Consider the following 19,122-nt stretch of genomic DNA (forward strand, 5'->3'; position numbering starts at 1 on the left):
GATGTAAAGTTCCATGATTCATTACTTGCGTATAACACTCGGTACACCATGCAATACCTGCCCTTTTTTAATACCCATCACCGGCCTATCCCAATCCCTCACCCCCCTCCCCTCTGAAGCCCTCAGTTTGTTTCCCAGAGTCCGTAGTCTCTCATGGTTCATTCCCCCTTCTGTTTACCCCCCCTTTCTTCTTCCCTTTCTTCTCCTACCAATCTTCCTACTTCTTATGTTCCATAAATGAGTGAAACCATATGATAATTGCCTTTCTCTGCTTCACTTATTTCACTTAGCATAATCCCCTCCAGTTCCATCCATGTCAATGCAAATGGTGGGTATTCATCATTTATGATAGCTGAGTAATATTCCATTGTATATAAGAAACATATTCTTTATCCATTCATCTGTTGAGGGACATCTCATTTCATATATACAATGGAATATTACTCAGCTATATGCAATTTTGAAAATTATAAGGAGATGTGATTGAGTAAAACACAATAACAAACCAAGAAAAAAAAACACAGCATATAGGGAATTCAACAGAAATACCAGAAACTGGAACTTCCAAGTTTATGCCTGAGATGAAGATATAACAGAAACAGACCTCATTGAATACAATGAAAATATTGATTTTAAATATATGGAAAACATATTACATAAAAAAGGAACATAGATGAGACTTCTAGAAGTAGAGATGATTAAACATATGCAAGTGAGAGAATGGAGGTTATTGTCAACTTCAGGAAAAATGAAAGTACATGACAGGATGCGCTACTGAATTAGTAGGAAAGGACATTTGCATTGTCAAGTTGACACAATAACTTAAGGTGGGTTTGATCTAAATATTCAACATGACTCTATTAACCTTATGAAGAAAGGAGGTGGAGAAGAACACAGTGTGGGGTAATTAAGTAATTATCTTTCATGCTTGAAAGATCATATTGGAAAATTATAAATAATGAAACAAGAAATACCATATTTAAGAATACAGAAACATCAGAGGCAACAAGCCAGAAAAGTCAACAGTGATTAGTTCCAAAATTTAGGCAAAATTCCTGATTTGGAAGTATTTTTTAGTATTGTTTTACTTTTTAAAAATGTTGCTTTAAAGGTAAGAGAACTAGGGGCACCTGGGTGGCTCAGTCAATTAAGTGTCCAACTCTTGATTTTGGCTCAGGTCATGTTTCAGGGTCCTGAGATCGAGCCCTGAATGGGGCTCCAAGGTGAGCATGGAGCCTGCTTAAAACTCTTTCTCTCCTTCTCCTTCTGTCCCTTCCCCTCTGCTTGTGCTCTCTCTTTCTCAAAAAAAAATAAAACAAATAAATGTAAAAAGATATTAAAATAATAAAGAAAAAGGAAATTAAAGGAAATTAAAATACTTTCCATATTGTTAGGATTTCAGAGATGATTATGGATCCTGGAACCACCATATAGCAGATGTGGGTAAACCTTAATTATAGGCATAGTATAGGAGAATTATCATTTTTTGAAAATTAATTTATAAAATCATAATAAATACTGCACCCAGAATTTATAATTGGTGATTCAGTTTTTATAATAACAGCAAATTAATTCACCATACTTGGCTATCTATTACTGTAGAAAAACTATTGATAATTTTTGTTTCCTTTACAGATTGATTTTACTTTTTTATTTTTTTAGTTTATATTTGGTAACTTCAAAAATTAATTTTATCTGTGTCTTTCTGAATATTTTCTTGGGAAAACTTCATCAAAAAGAATTACTAGGCCAATGTATCTGGACACATTTAGCTGTTTGCTTGCTTCTTTTTAACACTAGGAAGTTTTATCAAGTCCTTTGAAAACAACAGGCATCTAATTTGAATTCATACTTTTGACTGAAGATGGAATATTTTCATCTACTTTCTGACGTTATTTGAATGCTTTATTTTTGTGGAAAATTATGTCTAGTTCTTTGACAATATTTTAATTGAATTTGTATTAAAAGCTTGACTTCACAGGTTATGTTTTTCAATTTTCTACAAGTTCCTTTTCTAATTTACAGATTTTTACTCAATTTATTTCTCATGTTTTTGTAAACAATATGTTCTGAAGTAGAGGACTGAGCCATACTTTCAGAGTTTAAACTTACCTCTCTTTCTTTGTTTCTCTCTTTTTTTAGGGGGGGGAGGTATATTTATCTCACTGCTCAATAACATGTCTTTCATTAAAATAAATATAAATGTTTATCATCTCTGTTAAGATGCATTAATACCTCTTTTCTGCACTAACATTTTTCATTTGAATAGCGTATTTTGTGCTCATTTCTATTAAACCATTGGCTGACAACTAAATGAATCCTCAATTCGATCAATGTTGATACATATCCAAAATTTTCATATTGGAAGTGACATTGCATTTGAACACTATAAACACACTTATTTTAACATAAGGACTTCTGTTAAAGCCAAAATAATTTAAACACATTGCCAAAGATCCTGCAGAGGGCTAGGTATAGCAGGGCCCAGGGATCCCAGAGTTCTAAATCATGTCCTGACAGCAGTGAGCAGAACTTGCTTCATAGGGCCACAGAACTTTGTTTGTTTGTTGTTTGTTTGTTTGTTTGTTTTATCCTCTAGGCTCAGTTTTAGAAGAAGGGTCATGTTAAACTAAACAGAATTAATGAAAAGAATACTAATTTAATGGGTTTTAGTTTAAGATAGTGATGTAGGAGGAAGATAAAGTCACTCCTCTCATAGAAACAATAAGTCTCCAGCTACATAAGGAAGAATATTCTCTGGGGGAAAAATAACTGAGCAACACCTACACATCAAGTGAGTGGGGAAAAATCCCATACTGAAGTAAAGAGGGGAGGCTGAGACATAATCTCACCATAAACCTACCCCCAGCACAGTAACCTATAATTAGGAGGGGACTCACAATGATGAGCTTTTGTCTAATGAGCAAATAATTTGATCTCCACATCTGGTGACCCAACTATTAAGACCAATACCTGAGAGATAAGCCCTTAAAACATCTAGCTTTGGAAGTCAATGTGGTTTGCATCCACAAGACCCATAGCCTATAGCAAAGTGAGAAATAGTTCTTAAATTGTTCACAAGGACTCACCTACCCCACAGTCAAGACTGAAGAGGAATATATATTCTGTAAAAATGGAAATAAAAAGAATATTGAGAGTCATGTTAAAATGGTATACAGACAAAAACAAAGCAAACAAATACTTTAAGACAATACTATAATAAGAGACAAATAGGTCATTATATAATGATTAATGAGTTAATGTAACAAGACAATATAATACTTGTAAATATTTATGCACCTAATATAGGGCTACCTAATATATCATGGTATATAAACAGACCTAATGGAAGAAATATACAGCAATACACTAATAGTAGGGGACATCAATACCCCAAATCCATCAATGGGTAGATCATCCAAACAGAAAATCAATAAGGAATCATTAGCCTTAAATGACACTTTAGACAAGATGCACTTAACAGACGTACATAACATTCCCTGCAAAAGCAAAAGAATACACAGTCTTCTCAGGTGGACATGGGAAATTCTCTAAAATGGGTCATATATTAGGCCACAAAACAGTTCTTAATAAATTTAAAGAGGGCACATATTGCATGTTGCACTGGGTATTATACGCAACTAATGAATCATGGAACTTTACAGCAACTTTACAACCAGGGATGTACTGTATGGTGACTAACATAATATAATAAAAATATTATTATAAAAAAAGAAAATTTTAATCTTATCAAGCATCTTTTCAAATTAAGATGGCATGAAAATCATAATCAATTAAAAGAAGAAAGAAAGAAAATTTACAAATATGTGTAGATTAAGCAACATGTTATTGAAAAACCAGTGGTTCAAAGAGGAAATCAAAAAAGAAATTAAAAAAAAAACTGAGGAAAATGAAAGTGAAAATACATGATACCAAAACATAGAGGATGCAGCAAGAGCAGTTCCAAGAGGAAAGATTGGTTTCTGTTACCCACATTTCATTGTAGTAGCTGCTGTAATGTTAGGTAAAACTTAAAAGTTCCCTTTTATGGTATTTTCATTCAATGTACCAAATTGTTTATCTAGTTTTTATAATAAGTTTTAAACAGATCTTTTCTAAGATGACATTATCTAAACTTTTTTTCTTATAATAATATTTTTTTATAATATTATATTAGTCACCATACAGTACATCCCTGGTTTCTGATGTAAAGTTCCATGATTCATTAGTTGCGTATAACACCCAGTGCACCGTGCAATACATGCCCTCCCTACTACCCATCACCAGCCTATCCCATTCCCCAACCCCCCTCCCCTCTGAAGCCCTCAGTTTGTTTCTCAGAGTCCATAGTCTCTCATGCTTCATTCCCCTTTCTGATTACCCCCCTTTCTTTATCCCTTTCATCTCCTACCAATCTTCCTAGTTCTTATGTTCCATAGATGAGAGAAACCATATGATAATTGTCTTACTCTGCTTCACTTATTTCACTTAGCATTATCTCCTCCAGTGCCGTCCATGTTGCTGCAAATGTTGAGAACTCGTTCTTTCTGATAGCTGAGTAATATTCCATTGTACATATGGAAAACAACTTCTTAATCCAGTCATCTGTTGAAGGGCCTCTCGGTTCCTTCCACGATTTAGCTATTGTGGACAATGCTGCTATGAACATTGGGGTGCATATGGCCCTTCTCTTCACTACATCCATATCTTTGGGGTAAATACCCTGGAGTGCAATGTCTGGCTCAGAGGGTAGCTCCATTTTTAATTTTTAAGGGACCTCCACACTGTTTTCCAGAGTGGCTGTACCAACTTGCATTCCCACCAACAATGTAGGAGGGATCCCCTTTCTCCACATCCTCTCCAACAATTGTTGTTTCTTGCCTTGTCTATTTTTGCCATTCTAACTAGTGTAAGGTGGTATCTCAGTGTGGTTTTGATTTGAATTTCCCTGATGGCTGATGATTTTGAACATTTTTTCATGTATCTGTTAGCCATTTGTATGTCTTCATTGGAAAAGTGTCAGTTCATATCTTCTGCCCATTTTATGATTTGTTTATTTGTTTCTCACGTATTGCGTTTGAGAAGTTCTTTGTAGATCTTGGATACCAGTCTTTTATCTGTAGCATCATTTGCAAATATATTCTCCCATTCCATGGGCTGCCTCTTAGTTGTTTTGACTGTTTCCTTGGTTGTGCAGAAACTTTTTATCTTGATGAAGTCCCACAAGTTCATTTTATCTTTTGTTTCTCTTGCCTTTGGAGATGTGTCATGAAAAAGGTTGCTTTGGCTGATGCTGTAGAGGGTGATGCCTATGTTCTTCTCTAGGATTTTGATGGATTCCTGTCTCACATCGAGGTCTTTCGTCCATTTGGAGTTTATCTTTGTGTATGGTGTGAGAGAGTGGTCATGTTTCATTGTTTTGCATGTAGCTGTCCAATTTTCCCAGCACCATTTATTGAAGAGACTGTCTTTTTTCCACCAGATGTTTTTTCCTGCTTTATCAAAGATTAGTTGCCCAAAGATCCAAGGGTCCATTTATGGCTTCTCTATTCTGTTCCATTGGTCTATGTGTCTGTTTTTGTGCCAGTTCCATGCTGTCTTTGTGATCACAGCTTTGTAGTACAGCTCTGTTGGGCTGGATGAGAAAGAGGGCCACTCAAAATGGCGGACACCCAAGATGGCCGAATCTCCTGCCAGAACTCCCGCAGCAGCCACGTCAACCCCAGTAAACCGAAACCTAAGCGGGAAACCGAAACTCTCTGCCCAGGACTCTAGCTGACCAATGGGCTACTCACAACCAGGCATAGTTACCAAAAAAGGAAAATTCTATCAGTTCTCCTACCTCCTCACCTTCCCCCCAGTGGTGCCCAATAAAAACCCTCTCTGCCCTGTCCTGGGCACGACTTCCCACACTCCCCCCTCCAGAGTCGCGGAACCTCGCCTGAGGGTGCACACAGTAAAGTTCCTCCTAAAGGACACCCTCGCTGCCCTGCCCTGGACGCGACATCCCCAACTAAACGCTCTTTCCTGAGTCATGGAACCTCGCCCAAGGGAGCTTGCAATAAAGCTCACCCTCTGGACCACATTTGCATGTGCAGTCTCCATTTTATTTGCGGCAAGAGAAATCTTACAAGCTCGAAATCTGGCATTGTGATGCCCCCAGCTTTGTATTTCCTTTTCAAAAGTTCCTTGGGGATTCGAGGCCTTTTCTGGTTCCATACAAATTTAAGAACTATTTGTTCCAGTTCTTTGAAAAATGTCATCGGTATTTTGATCGGGATAGCATTGAAAGTGTAGATTGCTCTGGGTAGCATGGATATTTTAACTATGTTAATTCTTCTGATCCATGAGCATGGAATATTTTTCCTTCTTTTTTGTCTTCCTCAATGTCTTTCAAGAGTGATTTATGGTTTCTAGAATATAGGTCCTTTACGTCTCTGGTTAAGTTAATTCCACGATAACGTATGGTTTTTGGTGCTATTGTAAATGGGATGGATTCCCTAATTTTCTTTATTCAGTCTCATTATTCATGTATAGATATGCAACTGAATTCTGAGCATTGATTTTGTATCCCGCCACATTACTGAATTGTTCTATAACTTCTAATAGTTTGGGAGTGGATTCTTTTGGATTTTCCACATAGAGTATCATGTCATCTGTGAAGAGAGACATTTTGACTTCTTCTCTGCCGATTTGGATACCTTTTATCACTTTTTGTTTACTGATTGCTGCTGCAAGGCATTCTAGTACTATGTTGAATAATAGTGGTGAGAGTGGGCATCCTTGTCGTGTTCCTGATCTTAAGGAAAAGGCTTCCAGCTTTTCCCCATTGATAATGATATTTGCTGTAGGCTTTTCATAGATGGTTTTTATTAGATTGAGGAATATACCCTCAATCACTAACTCTGAAGGGTTTTAATCAGAAAAGGATGCTGTATTTTGGCAAGGGATTTTTCTGCATCAGTTGAGAGGACCATATGGTTCCTGAGTATTTTCTTGTTGATATGATGTATCACGCTGATCGATTTGTGAATGTTGAATCACCTTTGCATCCCAGGGATGAATCCCACTTGGTCATGATGGATAATCCTTTTAATGTACTGTTGGATTCTATTAGCCACGATCTTTTGAGGATTTTGGCGTCCATATTCCTTAGGGAAATTGTTCTGTAATTCTCCTTTTTGATGGGTCTTTGCCTGGTTTGGGGATCAAGGTTATTTGGCCTTATAGAATGAGTTTGGTAGATTTCCTTCTGTTTTTATTTTTTGAAATAGCTTTAGGAGAATAGATATTATTTCTTCTTTGAACGTTTGGTAGAATTCCCCAAGAAAACCATCCGGGTCTGGAGTTTTGTTTTTTGGAAGGTTGTTTATCACTGACTCAATCTCTTCATAATTAATTGGCCTGTTTAAAAAAATCAATCTCTTCCTGTTTCAGTCTTTGTAGTTTATAGGTTTCCAGAAAGGCCTCCATCTCTTCCAGATTGCTTAATTTATTGGCATAAAGCTGTTGATAAACACTTCTAATAATCCTTCCGATTTCACTGGTGTTGGTTGTGACCTCTCCTTTTTCATTCTTAATTTTATTAATTTGGGTCCTTTCTCTATTCTTTTGGATAAGTCTTGCCAGTGGTCTGTCAATTTTATTGATTCTATCAAAGAACCAGCTTCTAGTTCTGTTGATCTGCTCTACTGTATTCCTGGTTTCTAATTCATTGATTTCTGCTCTAATCTTGGTCAATTGCTTCCTCGTGTGTGGATTAGGCCTGTTCCTCTGTTGCTGTTTCAGCTTCTTGAGGTGAGAATATAAAAACTGCATTTTAGATTTTTCTATTCTTTTGAGTTTGGCTTGGATGGCTATGTATTTCCCCCTTAGGACTGCATTTGCAGTATTCCATAGGTTTTGGGCCATTGTGTTTTCATTCTCATTTGTCTCCATAAATTGTTTAATTTGATTTTTGATTTCCTGGATTATCGAATCATTCCTGAGCAGAATGGTTCTTAGTCTCCAAGTGTTTGAGTTTCTTCCAAATTTTTCCTTTTGTTTGAGTTCCAATTTCAAAGTGTTGTGGTCTGAGAATATGCAGGGAATAACTTCAGTCTTTTGGTATCAGTTGAGACCTGTTTTGTGACCCAGAACATGGTCCATTCTTGAGAATGTTCCATAGGCATTAGAATAGAATGAGTATTCTCTGGTTCTGGGGTGTAGTGTTCTATATATATATATATATGAGGTCCAACTCGTTGAATATGGCATTCAAAGCTTTTGTTTCTTTGCTGATTTCTTGCTTAGGTGATCTGTCTATTGCTGATAGTGGAGTGTTGTGGTCTCCTACTATTAGTGTATTTTTATCTATATGTCCCTTTATTTTGGTTACAAGTTGTTTTGTGTATCTTGCTGCTCCACTGTTGGGGGCATATATATTTATAATTGTCATATGCACCTGTTGGATACATCCTTTAAGAATAATATAGTGCCCTCTGTGTCTCTAACTATATTCTTTAGTTTAAAATCCAATCTGTCTGATATGAGAATTGCTACCCCAGCTTTCTTTTGAGGTCCACTGGTGTGAAAGATGGAATTCCATCCCTTTACTTTCAGTCTGAATGTAGCTTTAGTTTCAAAATTAGTCTCTTGTAGACAGCAAATGGATGGGTCATGTCTTTTTATCTAATCTGCAACCCTGTGTCATTTATGGGTGCATTTAGGCCATTTACATTGAGACTGATTATTGAGAGATATGATTTTAATGATACAATGTTGCCAGTAAAGTTTTTGTTTCTACAGATTGTGACTTTCTGTTCTGTATCACTCTTGGGGCCTTTCCACTTTTATAGATCCACCCTTAAAATCTCCTGTAGGGCTGATTTTGTGGTTACGAAATAGGTCAATGACTGGTGATTCTGGAAAGTCTTTATTTCTCCAATAATTCTGAATGACAGCCTTGCTGGGTAAAGGATCCTTGGCTGCATGTTTTTCACTGAAAGAGGTTTAAAAATGGCCCCCCAACCCTTTCTCTCATTCCAGGTCTGTGTAGACAGGTCTGACGTAATTCTGATACCTTTGCCTTGGTACGTGAGAAATTTCTTTGCCCTGGCCGCTTTCAATACTGTATCCTTGGATCTAATATTTGCGAAATGCACTATGACGTGAAGTGGAGCAGGTTTGTCGTGGTTGAGCTTGGGAGGGGTCCTCTCTGCCTCTTGGACATGAATGTTTGTTTCCCTTGCTAGATTAGGGAAGTTTTCAGCTACAGTTTGTTCAAATATCTCTTCTAGACCTCTGTTTTTCTCCACCCCCTCGGGGATGTCAATGATTCTGACATTGGAATGTTTCATTGAGTCAGTAATCTCCTGTAACCTACATTACTCAGCATGGATGTTTTTGAGTCCAGATTCCATTTTAGATTTTTCTTCTACTAACCCATCCTCCAATTCACTGATACGTACTTCTGCCTCATTCACCCTGGTCATCAGAGCCTCTAGTTTTGGCTGCATTTGGCTCATAGAATTTTTAATTACTGCCAGATTCTCTCTCATTTCCACCCTTAGAGATTCTATATTCTCATTAACATTTTCATTAATACTTTTTTCAAGTCTACACATCATCTTGACCATTGTTACTCTGAATTCCATTTCTGATAATTTGTTTATATCCATATCCATTAGTTCTGTGGCAGAGGCCACAGACTCATTGTCTTTTCTTTGTTGGGGGGGGATTTCTCCCTCTTGTCATTCTAATGAGGAGAGGTTGCAGGGTTGTCCAGAGCCCAAATTATTGACTGGGACTTAGGCTGTGCGCCCTTGTTTTATAGGGATCTTAGGGATGGGGGCTTCTTGATTTTTCAACCTGCCTTCTGGGGGAGGGGCCTGCCACGCCGATACTCAGGGAACCGTGTTTGGGTAGAGTCTCTGTGTCCCCCGCAAGGGGAGATGGGGATGGGCACACTGTGAGCCGATATTTTCAGGCTTTTGTTCTCTGGTGGCTTTCCCTGGTGGTTTGCTGTGCCTCTTCTGAGAGTCAAAGCAACAGTGGCCAAATCTCAGCCTCTGTCTCAGAACAGAGGGGTCACGGACACTTCTCCACTGATGTTCTGGGCACTTTAACTCTGTTTCTGTTGGTGCTGCTCAACCCTGCAGCATCCTGGGATGTGCGCCCCACACCCGGTGTCCCAGCCCTCACTTCCAGGGCCGGCACATCTCTGTCCTTTGTGTTTCTAACACCGCCAGCTGCCCCCGTGTGGTCCCGGAGCTCCCGGTGTCAGTCTGGTTCCAGTGAGCACACCGGAGTTCTGTTTCAGTCTGGTGGTGCACATTCCCCAGCTCATGGTCTCAGTCTACTCTCTCACGGGTGCCGGTCCGTGAGTCTGCCCGCTCCCCCATGCAGGTGGCTACTGCTTCCCAGCATCCTAACATGGTGGCTCCGTCACCCTTCTGTTTATCTTCCTATGTCTGTGCGCGGTTTCACGGTTCCCCGCTTTGTACCTCAATACTCAGCACTGGAGACGTTCATTTGTAGAGATCCAGTTGTATCTTTGTCCATCTCAGGCTGATTCCATTGATATTCAGGCTGGTCTGGTACCTATCCAACTCGATTCAGGGGACTGGCTGAAAAAGGGGTCCCTTACTCCTCCCCATCTTAACTCCCTCCTAACCATAAGCTTTTGATGATTGATGACATCTTCCAGATTTCTCCATATTATGCTTCCATTTTCCTTTCCCTTACCGCACAATAGTCATGGTGCATAGGCAGCCAGAGCATTGAAGTTCATGAAGCATTCTTAACATGAAAGTTTTTTTTTTTTTACCAAATCCATTAACAAAAACTGCATCCCACTTCACCTTTATTTTAAAGTAAAGAGGACTTCATAGGTGGCAAGATTAATAAGTTACAGAGATCTGATACAACATTGGACATATACTTAACAATATTTTATTGTGCACTTGACAAAAATTAAGAAGGTATAACTAACCTTCAATATTCTTAAAACACACACACATTAAAAAAAAAGTAAAGTTAATAAACCTATTAATGTACTGTTGGATCCTATTAGCTAATATCTTGCTGAAAGGATCTGTACCATGAAAACTATAGAACACTTTTGAAAGAAATTGAGGAAGACACAAAAAATGGAAAAACAAAACAAAGCATTCCATGCACATGGACTAGAAGGACAAATATTGTTAAAATATCTATGCTACCCAAAACAATCTAAACATCCAGAACAATATGTATCAAAATACCATCAGCATTTTTCATAGAGTTGGAACAAAGAATCCTAAAATTTGGATGGGACCAGAAAAGACCCTGAATAGCCAAAGTAATGTTGAAAAAGAAAACCAAAATTGGAGGCAACACGATTCCAGACTTCAAACTCTATTACAAAGTTGTAATCCTGAAGACAGTATAGTACTGGCACAAAAACAGACAAATAAATCAGTGGAACAGGATACAGAACCCATAAATGGACCCTCAAGTCTGTGGTCAACTAATCTTTGGCAAAACAGGAAAGAATATCAAAAGGGAAAAAAAGTCTCTTTAAAAAGTATTTTTGGGAAAATTGGACAGCCACATGCAGAAGAATGAAACTGGATCACTTTCTTACATCATACACACAAATAAATTCAAGATGGATGAAACACCTAAATGTGAGACAGGAACCCATACAATTCTAGAGAACAGTGGCAGCAATGGTTTTGATGACAGCTGCAGCAACTTTGTTAGACACAAAGACAAGGGAAACAAAAGCAAAAATGAACTATTGGGACTTCATCAAGATAAAAAGCTTTTGCATAACAAATGAAACAGTCAACAAACTAAAAAGCAACCTATGGAATTGAGGATATTCGCAAATGACATATCAGATAAAGGGCTAGTATCCAAATCCCTAAATAACTTATCAAACTCAAAACAAACAAACAAAATCCAGTCAAGAAATGGAAGAAGACATGAACAGACATTTCTCCAAAGAAGACATACAAATGGTTAACAGACATGGAAAAACGCTCACATCAGGGAAATACAAATCAAATCCCAAATGAGATACTACCTCACACCAATCAGAATGGCTAAAATTAACAACTCAGGAAATAATAAGTAAGTAAGTAAATAAATAAAGCCATCAAAACGAATGAAATCTTGTCGTTTGCCACAAAGTGGATGGAACTAGAGGGTAGTATCCTAAACAAAATAACTCAGTCAAAAAAAGCCGAATAATATATGACTTATCTCATATGTGTAATTTAAGAAACAAAGTAGACGAACATAGGTGAAGGGAGGGAAAAATAAAATAGGATAAAAACAGAGAGGGAGGCAAAACAAGAAACTCTTAACTGTGGGGAAGAAACAGAGGGTTTCTGGAGTGTAAGTGGGTGGGGGATGTGGTAACTGGGTGATGGGTATTAAGGAGGGCACTTGATATAATGAGTACTGGGTGTTATATGCAATGTATGAATCAATAAATTCTACTCCTAAAACTAATAACACACTATATGTTAGCTAAATTGAATTCAAATAAAGAATTTTAAAATGATTTTAAAAATTAAAACAGCATCACAGGAGTAAACTTATTGGAGTATATACATATTTTGAATAACTCGATTGCGGTGATTGTTAAATAGGCATTTTCATTTGCATTGTAAATTTTTATACTGCACTTTTTCCTGCTAACTCAGTATGTCCATAAACAGGGTTGGGAGCCCTTTGCCCAGGTGACCACATGCACCACTGTGATAAGGCTGGACGTTGCCTCAAGTTTCCCTTCTTACCCTCCTCAGATGAGGACCTAGCAATATTGAAATGCAGAAATTTATTTTTGCTTTTTATTTTTATGTCCCACCTTCACCCCAGTGAAGATACTTGCCCATGAGCCTTCCCAATCTTTAGCTGACCCCCTTCCCAAACTGCTTAGCTGACCCCCTCATCTGGCACTTCCTTGTCTTTATCGATGTAACCCCCTGTAAGGAATATGATGATTTCTCTAGAACATGTGAGAAAAATAAAGTTTGTTTTCCTGAATGTCCCTTGCATCCCCATTGTTGTGTCTGAATCTGATTGATAACATATAAAAGAAAACAGATTACCAAATGTCCAAAAACAAAACTGTATATATTAAATACGCACATACTTGTATATCAACTATCCATTAATAAAGCCAATTTTAAAAAGAAAACTTCCAAGATATACTTTGGTTTTTTTTTTGAGTTTTGTTACAAATTTATTTGTTCATTATTTATTACAACTTATTTTATAATGTACTAATTGCTTTTTTGTATTTTAATAGATGATGTTTCTGAGGAACTGGAATGAGATACAGTTTTAGAATTTAAAGTTATCTCCTTTATCTGTTGGAAACTTATCTATATCTGACTGTTCAACAGCATGTTGTTCATTAAAATCAACATGAATATTCTTTATCAAAATGAGTTGATATTTCAGTGTTTACTTTTGCAATGAAATAGAATATTTTGTATTTCTTTCAACTAACCTGTTGTGTGGTAAGGACAGGTCTTCTCAGTTGGACCAATTTCCTTACATGCCTATGAAAATATAACATTTCCATACTGCGAGTGGTATTCAGTCTTGGTTCAAATGCAGTCTTGTGAACATAAGGGCATTTATTAGAGCCAAAAATATTCAATACCCTGCCAACTGCCATGCAGCTAGATGGGTGCAACCTGACCATGTGATCTCAAAGTTTCTGACTCTAGGTTGACAGCAGTGGGCAGAGAAGATTCCCCAGGGAAGCAAATTGACTTTTCTTTTTTTAATCTCGCTTAGAAAACGTGTTTCCATCAACTAGGCAAAACAAATACCAGAGTGTTTTGAGATCTTTCTCTTATATTATTTGCAGTCTACAAATCACCTTTGCATAATTATATTTTATCCTAAAAAAAACATAGAAAAAGAGAGGTGCATGGGAAGACGGGGGGGAGGGGAATGACTGAAAGAGGAGCCAATCTGAGATCTTCAGGTCTAGGTAATAGGAAAAGAGTAGAGCCCTGGCAAAGTGTTATGGAACAAAATGACCTCTGAGCTAAGTTCCATGGTAAAGAAAAACCCACCTGTTCCTCCATCTTACTCACCTGCACCTGGCCAGGGAAGCAGAACGAAGAGAAGAAGGGTCCTGATGCTCACACATAAAGGCTTCGTCCCAGCTGGTGGTCCTAGGGCTTGAAGGTCAGACTGCTGCCCTCCCATGAGCTATTGTGGATCCCAGTCCTGAGGTCTGGTTCGCTTATATTCATACTGTTTCTAAAACACTGTGAACATGACTCCCAAGCAGAAAACTGGCTTCTTAGCCCACTCATATATGGGAAAGTGAAAGCAGGAAGTAAACTCTGAACTAACTGACTCATCTTTTTTTTTTTTTTTTTTTTTTTTTTTACATTAAAGGGCCCAATAAGGAAGAATGTTAAAGCATGGTTATCAATCACAGGATGAAACAAACACCTTACAGAATGAAGAAAACTTTGACCCTATCTTCAGTGTAGTATCAAGATAGGTTTTCTGAATTAGAATTAAAAAACACTCTTTTACTATTGCAAGGCAAATGAAATTAGAGACAATCAAATTTTCTTATTTGGAACAAAGCAAATGAACAGTGTCACATAGTGCAGGTGGAAGCTCCTGTGCAGAAGTACAGAGGTTGGAAAGATTGCCTAGACCTCCAATCCCAGGAGAGGGTGTTTCAGCAATGTGTTTTAGTAGAGTGAGTCTTCTCCTTCTTTGATCCTACATTTTTGGAGCAAGCATGGGAGAAGCTGTGCTGCATATTTTAGCTATAATATATAATCAAACATCACAAATCAAGAGTAAAAATGGAAAAAAAACCTAATTATAAAAATGTGCCAAACAACATAAACAGGCATGGTTTATGGTTACTCCATGTTATCCATAAAGCATGCATAGGTATATAAATACTTACATGAAAATATGTAGAACATCCTTAACTATAAAGAAAATATGAAATAAAAACCTGATGAAATATCCTAAACATTGTAAAAAACAAAACTTTTTCTAAATGGCAATGCAAATTCTGGGAAATGCATAGGTAAACTGGATCAATCAGCCATTGCTAATTAGAATGTAAAATGGTACAGACACCCTGAAAAAGATTGTACTTTCAAATGAACGTAAATATCCAAATGCCACATGACACTAAAACTGCAATTTTTGGCAATATTCACAGTGTATATTAATAATATACACAAGTGTTCATAATACCTTAAGTTGTAATAGTCAAAATTTTGAAAGGCATCTATGCTTTTCACTATACCAACACAGAATTTTGAAGTAATCCAAATGTCCTCCACTGGGTGAGTAGTTAAACCATGGCACATCTGTAATATGGTATACTGCTCATCAATTTAAAAAAAACAAAACAAAAAAACTGTTGGTGCAAAAATCAACGTGTGGGATTACACGTGAAAAAACTGGAATTACACTGTGGAAGAAAGCAATGACAAAGATTACATACTGCATGAGTCTGTTCATAAAATGTACTTTAAAGTACAGAATTACAATAGATAAGTGGTTCACAAAGGTTAGGGACTGGGGATGGGGTCAAGGTGAGGGATGGAAGAAAAAGTGACTATAATGGGGTAACACAAGAGATGTTTCTGGTCATTTAAATTTTCTTTTTTTAAATATTATTTATTTTGTTATATTAGTCACCATAGAGTACATCCCCAGTTCATGATGCAATGTTCCATGATTCATTACTTGCATATAACACCCAGTGCACCGTGCAATATGTGCCCTCTTTAATACCCATCACCGGCCTATCCCAATCCCCCACCCCCCTCCCCTCTGAAGCCCTCAGTTTGTTTCCCAGTGGCCACAGTCTCTCATGGTTCATTCCCCCTTCTGTTTACCCCCCCCTTCATTCTTCCCTTCCTTCTCCTACCGATCCTCCTATTTCTTATGTTCCATAAATGAGTGAAACTATATGATAATTGTCTTTCTCTGCTTGACTTATTTCACTTAGCATTATCTCCTCCAGTGCCATCCATCATGCAGCAAATGTTGAGAAATCATTCTTTTTGATAGCTGAGTAATATTCCATTGTGTATATGGACCACATCTTCTTAATCCAGTCATCTGTTGAAGGGCATCTTGGCTCCTTTTAATTTTCTGTTTTTTGGTTAAGGTTGTCACCCACATTTACACATGATATAAAATTACATAAACTACCCTCCCCCCCCACAAACACATATTCAATGAGCACATTTAAAAGTACTAACATCTGATCAATTTCTGTGGATTCTAGTCAATCCAATTTTCTGATTATGACATTATGCTGGGGTTATACAAAATATTACCACTGAAAGAAACTGTGGAAGGGACTTCTCTGTACCAAATTTGCTACTTTTCAGAAGTCTATAATCATTTCAAATTAAAAAAGAAAAATAAATAAAATGTAAAATAGAGACCCCAGGCTCACTCAGTCAGTTAAGTGTCTGCTGATCTTGGGGTCCTGGGATTGAGCCCTGTGTTATGCTCTTTGCTCAGCAGGGAGTCTGCTTCTGCCTTTCTCTCTGCCCCCTCCCCCTGCTCATGCTCTCCCTCACTCACTCTCGCAAATAAATAAATCAAATCTTTAAAAAAAATGTAAAATTAAGAAAGTCAAGGTCATAGAAAAATCAGTGATACTAAATGATAATAGGGTGACTTTTTATGTAGAAAATGATTGTTATAGGATTGGATACAGTATAATGTCTGGTGTGAAACAATGAATTATTTTAATTGAATTATTTAAAATAAAACAAAATAGAAGTTATCATTAAAATAAGAAAACATGCAAATGGCCAACAGACACATGAGAAAATGTTCCACATCATTTGTCATCAGAGCAATACAAATCAAAACCACAATAAGATATCACCTTACACCATGTAGAATGGCTAAAATTAACAAGAAACAAAAAATGTAGGCAAGGATGTGGAGAAAGGAAAACCCTCTTCCACTGTTGTTGGCAATGCAAGCTGGTACAGCCACTCTGGAAAACAGTATGGAGGTTCTTCAGGATGTTGAAAATAGAGCTATCCTATGACCCAGCAATTGCACTACTGAGTATTTACCCCAAAGATACAGATGTAGTGAAAAGAAAGGGCATCTGCACCCCAATGGTCATAATAACAGTGTCTACAATAACCTAACTGTGGAAGGAGCTGAAGTGTTCTTCAACAGATGAATGGATAGAGATGTGTTTCATACATGCATTGGAAATTTACACAGCCATCAAAAAGGATTAATACCCACCATTTGCACTGACATGGATGGAACTGTAGGGTATAATGCTAAGTGAAAAAGTCAGGTGAAGAAAGTCAATTATCATATGGTTTTACTCATATGTGGAGTAAAGGAAATAGCACAAGGATCATAGGGGAAGGGAGGGAAAACTGAATGGGAAGAAATCAGAGAGAGAAACAAACCATGAGAGACTCTTGACTCTGGGAAATAAACAGGGTAGCACAACAGGAGGCGAGTGGAGACATGGGGTAACTGGGTGATGGGAATTAAGGAGGGCACATGATATGATGAGCACTGGGTTTTATATGCAACTGATGAGTTACTGAACACTACTTCTGAAACTAATGTACTATATGTTGGCTATTTGAATTTAAATGAATAAAAAAAACCAAAAAGTTCACTGAAATTAAACACATGATTGTTTAGGATAGACAACTGGAAGGCATGATACCAGATTTCATAGGAAAATCACACGTATTAATGTGGGCAGGTATAAACCTACAAAGCATTAGTATAATCACGTTTTTTTTTAAAGATTGTTTTCTAATTTCAAAAACCCTTTGCTCTTAAAGGTTATTTGGAAATTTGAAGACACTCTTGATTTATTAACTGAACATTTTACTTAGTATGGCAATTCATTTCTAAATCCTTAAGTTACACCGATATGGTATGATATGTAAGGAGCTTGGATGTCCTCACTCCCATTCTCACAACAAGAAAAGGAAAAAAAAAATGAAGAAACTAAAAACAAACAACTCTCTTTAGGTTTATCAGAAAGTTGATATCACAGGGAAAACAGCTGCCCCCAAATTAGAGAGACCATCAGGCAGATACAGAGAATCACAGTTTACCACATAGTAGGAACCACTCATAGAACTAAGGAGAAAAAATTAATCTGTAATAGCTGAGTGCTGGGTGGTTGGGATGGATAATCTTGAGTTACAAACTTAAAAGTGAGTCTTCCTTAGGTGGACACATTCACTTTCAAAAACTTTACCTCCAGGAGCTCTTCTAGATTGTCATGGTGAAGTTTGGAGAAAAATTTCAAACAACCATCAGAAAGAGGAGAAAAGTTGGCATCTTAAAATACTTCCAGAACATAAATTTCCTAAATGGCTTATCCTCAAAGGACTTTCACAATGAAGCAAAAATTGATAGTTTCTTGCAAGAAATTAAAAAAAAAATTTCCAGAAAGAAGAAAAATTCCATAGGTGAAAACATGGAAATTAGTAAAGATAGGAAGAATATTAGAAAAGGTATGAATGAAATTTAAATAAAATCTTCTCTTTTACTTCATAATTGATCTGACAAATAACATTGATTTAAAATAACATCTAGGAGCAGGCAAGATGGCAGAAGAGTAGGGGACCCTGTTTCATCCGGTCCCTTGAATTTAGCTAGATATCTATCAAACCATTTTAAACACCCACAAAATCAGCCTGAGATTTAAGAATGTATATCTGGATCTCTGCAAGCAGAAAAGCAACTGCTTTTTGCAAGGTAGGATGTGTGGAGTCATGAATCTGCAGGGAGATATCAGAAGATAAACAGAATGGGGAGGGAGCATCCATAAGCTGACTCCTGTAAAGTGATATAATACCAGAGAGCAAAATCAGAACCCTTAGAAATCTGCTTTAAGGAGAGACATCCCTCTTTGAAAGGGGCTCTGGAAATGAAAAGGCAGAATTCTAGGTGGGGCATGTGGTCTTTGAATCTGAGTCACAGAGCAAACAGGGGTCCCTGAACTGATAGAGTGCATGAACAGTGGAACAGGGAAGCAGGCTATGTTCAGGGAGCCCAGGAGGGGATCCTCTAACTCAGCTCACCAATATACTGCAAGCTAGGCAGGGTAGCAATCACTCTTTTCCT

At 37.3% G+C, this 19,122-nt stretch overlaps 1 protein-coding gene across 1 annotated transcript in view; it reads right to left on the minus strand.

The window, feature by feature from the left end:
* LOC113261861 (butyrophilin subfamily 1 member A1-like) overlaps window positions 1-14,296 on the minus strand; it is a 62,562-nt gene extending 48,266 nt beyond the window's left edge. The window contains exon 1 of the mRNA XM_057307357.1: window positions 14,085-14,296. Within this exon, the coding sequence (XP_057163340.1) occupies window positions 14,085-14,199 (115 nt within the window). The 5' untranslated portion in view covers window positions 14,200-14,296. The remainder of the gene's footprint in view (window positions 1-14,084) is intronic.
* Window positions 14,297-19,122: the final 4,826 nt, after the last annotated feature.

Source organism: Ursus arctos, unplaced genomic scaffold (assembly GCF_023065955.2).
Source record: "Ursus arctos isolate Adak ecotype North America unplaced genomic scaffold, UrsArc2.0 scaffold_5, whole genome shotgun sequence".
Classification (NCBI taxonomy): domain Eukaryota; kingdom Metazoa; phylum Chordata; class Mammalia; order Carnivora; family Ursidae; genus Ursus; species Ursus arctos.